This window comes from Penaeus vannamei, chromosome 29 (genome assembly GCF_042767895.1).
Source record: "Penaeus vannamei isolate JL-2024 chromosome 29, ASM4276789v1, whole genome shotgun sequence".
In the NCBI taxonomy this organism is placed as follows: domain Eukaryota; kingdom Metazoa; phylum Arthropoda; class Malacostraca; order Decapoda; family Penaeidae; genus Penaeus; species Penaeus vannamei.
In genome coordinates this window covers 24,177,531-24,182,530 of record NC_091577.1, presented here as the reverse complement: position 1 = coordinate 24,182,530, position 5,000 = coordinate 24,177,531, and the positions used below count along the sequence as shown (strand labels likewise).

Sequence of the window (5,000 nt, the reverse complement as noted above, 5' to 3'; positions counted from 1 at the left end):
CCTAGCTTTATACTATACTATCATGCTTCAACTGTATTTCAAGAATTTTTTCAGGCTATCATGCTACTTTTAGAAGGAAGCTCCACTTTTATCACACAAGAAAGGTACTATCCTATAGTATCTACTTTACTTCATTTCTATCAAATGTATGGTTTCTGGAGTACATTGCATTTTAAGGAAATCTTGCTATTACCTAATTGCTGACCTAATCAAAAATGTATGAATATGATAACTGCATATAAGTACAAAGACAGCAACATAAAAACTGTGAAATTTCAATTTAACACTGTTTATTACTTTTCAGTCAACCTGGCATGTTCATAAATAGTAAGTAAATGTCCATTCCACATTCCATATTTCATGTCATGATGCACAATCCAATGAATCAAAAGCTATTATTTACACCAAAACCTACTCTATCAAAACTTCTTCCTGTAGATCATGATCACTGCCTGATTTGCATTGTTTAAAGTTACATTTCTAAAGTCTAGATACTACTTTTAAATGAATCTAGATAACAGAATAATTTAGATAACAAGCATCAGTCCATCAGAAAACATGTAGACACAATGTGTTATACAGTATAGTTTATATATTACACTGAGGTTTTACATCACATTGTTTAAGCCAGAGGATGCTTTACAAATGCCATTCAAGTAGGTGATATAATTGATAAAAATGTAAAACCTCTGTTGACTATTCTAAATCTACCTTATGTGAATACTGAAAAATTAATACCATAAAATACTAACTTTTTACAAATTCCCATCATCATGCAAGATATCAAGACATCAAAATTAAATATAAAAATCACAAATTTGAATACTTAATGGTTGCTATTACTATTAGACTATAAATCAAAATATACCATATGAAAATTAGGAACCCTGTAATAGAGCAATGTATGGCAGTATACTCTAAGAAATTTAGACAAACATAAGACCTATCAAAATACAAAAAATATAAATTCTAAATCTTACCTGTTATGATCTGGTCCAACTGCACTGTACTTATAGTCAGCATTAATTTTGTTACTCTGAAGAAACATGTGGAGCCGAGATTTGGCATTCTCAATTGTCCAGTTTCCATGAATGTTTGCCGTAAGGTCAACATCTTCTGCCTAAAAACAAACAAATAACAGGTATTCTGGCATGTGCAATATTTTCATATTACTGACTAATCAATATATTCAGAAAATAAAAAACTGCTTCAGAAGAATGGCAATCCATGTCTCACATCTTCCACTTTCTTCCTTTCTTCCACTCGTTCCATGTAGGTCATTGGTCGACCACCCTGCTGAATTGGGCGGTACACATTGCCTTCATCCCGAAGGCCTGGAACAGGTGCCATGGGCATAGAAGGCTGAAAACCACTCTCCCCAACTGGTCCTCCACTGCCATCTCCCCCAGCATTATCAATGCCCTGGTCAGAGATAATAAATGACAATTACACATCTGAGTATCCTATTTCTTATTGCAAGAATGTCAAAGAATTATGCAAACTTTACCTTCCAGATGGGAATTATACTAACAAATAAGGAATTCTTACATGTAAATCAGGAACTTCACTCTCATTCACTTCCCCTTGCCGGATGAGGAACTGGACAAAGTCCTTTGCAGCATTGGCTTGTGCATCTTTCTTGTTGGTCGAGTTCCCAACACCAACATAATTGTAGTTGCTCACTCGCACCTCACACAGAAACCTCTGACGATGCTTCGGCCCTAGAAATAAAAAACATTTTTGTATTTCAACTCCCTTATTACATATAAGTATATATAGAGTATTTATTTCCTAAAACAATTACTCTGCTATTTGTTATATTCATCATCCAATTGCCTCTCTTCCTACTTATGAAAATATTCCTGTAAACATCTGAGAAATTTACATTAATGAAGGCAACCTACAATGCATAAGCAAAAGAAAGCACAGACGCCTTATGAAAGAACTATGCAACCAAAAGCTTATAAAGAGAATTCTTAATGTAGACAAAAAAATCTAAATGAAACAAAAATAAAACTTAACTAGGAAAGACAACCATTATACTTCCACTAACCTGAATTTCTGACCTCATAGTTGGGCGTGACTTTCTTTTTCCCACAGAAAGCATATAACCACGACTTCACATTTTCTGCCATATTCCTTGTGCCTGTGTATGAAAAATAATGTATATATATACACATATACATAATCATTATCAACATCTACACAATACATGATGCTTTACCCAATGCCTCCAAATGACATCATGATTGAAATAGTCGTAGCTCTGGGTGACACGCTATTCCCGTCATGGCTGACTTCGTTATGGCTATAGACGATGGCTCATTTACATCATGTTACTATGAAGTATACCTTACATTTTATGCTTTTCATTGTATAGACCCTCATGCCCACAAGTCATGCCCTTAGGCATAGCCCGAGGGAGAACGTGATATGTTATGCTCTAACTGGCTAATATTTTGTTCATTTGGTTACTTGGAAGATGTCATACACCAAAAATTGCAATCTCTTGCTATTGCTGTAACACTGTAAATAATATTTGATTAACTGTTACTGTATGGATGCACCAAGCTAGGGTAGACATATGGTAACACAACAAATAAAGGGAAATTATCTCAAAAAGAACCACTAAACACTTACATGCTAAGTCCACTTATGCTCCCAAGTTTCAGTTCTATCATGGTATGCATACAAGGTTAAGAAAAAGTTTCCCAGGCAGTGCCCAAGCCCCATGCTATGTCATAGCAACTTACGACCACCAAATAGATTTTGTGACATGGAGTTGGTAAGTGCATTTGTACTGTAAAGATTTACCCTAACCTTCGCTCTACTTTACTAAATACACACTGATTTTGATACTTGTCTATTACTTCTTAACCCATTAACGCCAGTATATTTTGAAGCCGAAAATAAAAGATTCTGGGCGGCAACTAAATCGGCACGCGGGGCTGGCCTGGAATCTGCCCACGCACCGGCCATGGCCTGCTGCTGCGTTGGAGCGCAAGCCCAAATACAGCGTCACACTGGCGGGACGCCCGGCAAGGCTTATTTTTCCAGGCGTCTCATTTGTGGGACACCCATTGTTAATGGGTTAAATCAGTTAAGGTTTCCCAGATCCTAACTAATATAAAATAAAATAACCTTTCTGAATATAAGTACAAGAATTCCAAAACTGAAATCAACTTTTTTTTTCTAATCCCCTAGCCATAGACATTCAACTACATAAACAGTCTTTATCAACATTTCAATTTGTCTGCCTAATTATACATACCATGCCTGAGTCTGCTGGCAAGGCACACCTGTAAAGGCAGGGGGGAGGACCCCTCTGAAACCCCTTGATCTTGGCTCCTGACAGAACAAATTGTAACAATATTCGTTACAACTGGACACCTCTAAGTCTGGAGCCATATTTCCTAATATTAAAACAAATTAGCTATGATAACAAAAAGAATTCTACATATACAATCAAATTAAGTCAAACTCAATACCTAAAATAGCAATGTGTACACCATACTTTCTTAAACATGAAATTTATATGATGAAAAAACAAACCAGTTCAAAAAAATTAGAATGCAAGTAACACTGATACTCCTACAGTGAATCGAGCTTGCAATATCTAATAGCAGGAAACCTGGTAGTATGATAGATTCATCATATTGCCATATTGTCTATGACAATATGACTTTAACAGACATGTCAGAATTCCTGAAGTAGTTTAATGTGGTAAGGATGAATCAGTTCATTTTGTTTCTACAACCCCCTCCCTGTTCCAGGCTTGGAGGACCAATGTATGTTAACAATATACAATGTGAAGGATAAATATAAAAAAGCTGCTGAAAGTATCATTTCAGAAACTTTTATATTTGATAGTCATGCAGGAAATATAGATGAAGTCTCAAGATTTCATATAAATCATATGAATCCCATGTACAGTCAGTCATGCACGTAAAATTGCAATACACTGAAACTGTACCTTACAAAAGTTAAAATGAAACATTCATCACTTTATTGACTTACTTTACAACTATTTCAATGAACTGGGAAAAGTTAAGGAAAGCCTAGAATTATTGGTTAATCTTAACGGGAAGGACGCACTAAGTTAAGGCAAATTGAAAAAGATATTCTTGTAGAGGATAAAAAGTTGTTGTTGGTACAAGAAATAATCTGCAGACACAAACGGTAAGGTGAGATACGGTATGGAGATGAAACAGTCACACAAAAATATGTTAAATGCTTTCCTCGTTAGCCTTGTTTCCATTTGAGCTGCAGCTAAGACTATAAAGACCAAAGTAAATAAAGTTTGCTAAATGTTACCAAGAGCAACGCACCCTCCGGAGACTGTCCCAAAACCTGGGTATCATGCAAACCCAAGAAATGCAAACCTAACCTTTTCTACCTTCTATTTATTCGTCAGACAGGGGGGCTAGCCCCCCTTTACCCCTTTCTTAGCAACTATTGTACAGAAAATGGATATTAAGAACTCTGGTTGTGTGGGGATGTTGACTTAGTCTCTGAGCAGTGATATGCAGAGAATATTTTTGTCATTTTGCAGTAAATATGAGGCTGCTGCAGCTGTACCTGTGTTATTATGACAATTTCTGATGCTCTAGAAAATATGTCAATAGGGCTTGCACCCAATAAAACCTACACATTTGCTTTGTAAACAGTGAGAGGAATCCAGTGATACCAAAATCATTGCTATCTGTTATGCAGACATTAGAAAAAATTACACCCTCTATCTCTGTGCGTCACTCTTGGTAACTTTAACCTATAGTTTTACTACACTTCCAACGTCTTACACAAATAACTGACTGCATATGATTCCCAGTACTTGGCAAGTATAGCAGGGGAAAATCCCAACTTTCCATACTAGATCTCCACCACATGTATTTACCAATTCGGCATTACGTCACAAGGCAGGGTTACCATGACACTTGGTGAAAACAAACCCATCTCTCACAGAAACCTCTTATTGCATAGTGAAAAGTTACATTATTAGC

The 5,000-nt window shown here is 36.1% G+C and overlaps 1 protein-coding gene across 2 annotated transcripts in view; it reads right to left on the bottom strand.

The window, feature by feature from the left end:
- Positions 1 to 5,000, bottom strand: part of mle (dosage compensation regulator mle) — a 23,739-nt gene that overhangs the window by 17,306 nt on the left and 1,433 nt on the right. The window contains exons 2-5 of one of the 2 annotated variants that reach the window (XM_027352732.2): positions 2,054 to 2,146; positions 1,549 to 1,721; positions 1,237 to 1,422; positions 981 to 1,120 (exon numbers count right to left, since the gene is read on the bottom strand). In XM_027352732.2, coding sequence (XP_027208533.1) covers positions 981 to 1,120; positions 1,237 to 1,422; positions 1,549 to 1,721; positions 2,054 to 2,135 — 581 coding nt within the window. In that variant the 5' untranslated portion in view covers positions 2,136 to 2,146. Of the gene's footprint in view, positions 1 to 980; positions 1,121 to 1,236; positions 1,423 to 1,548; positions 1,722 to 2,053; positions 2,147 to 5,000 lie in introns of those variants that run through there. The other variant, XM_027352733.2, reaches the window with a different exon arrangement.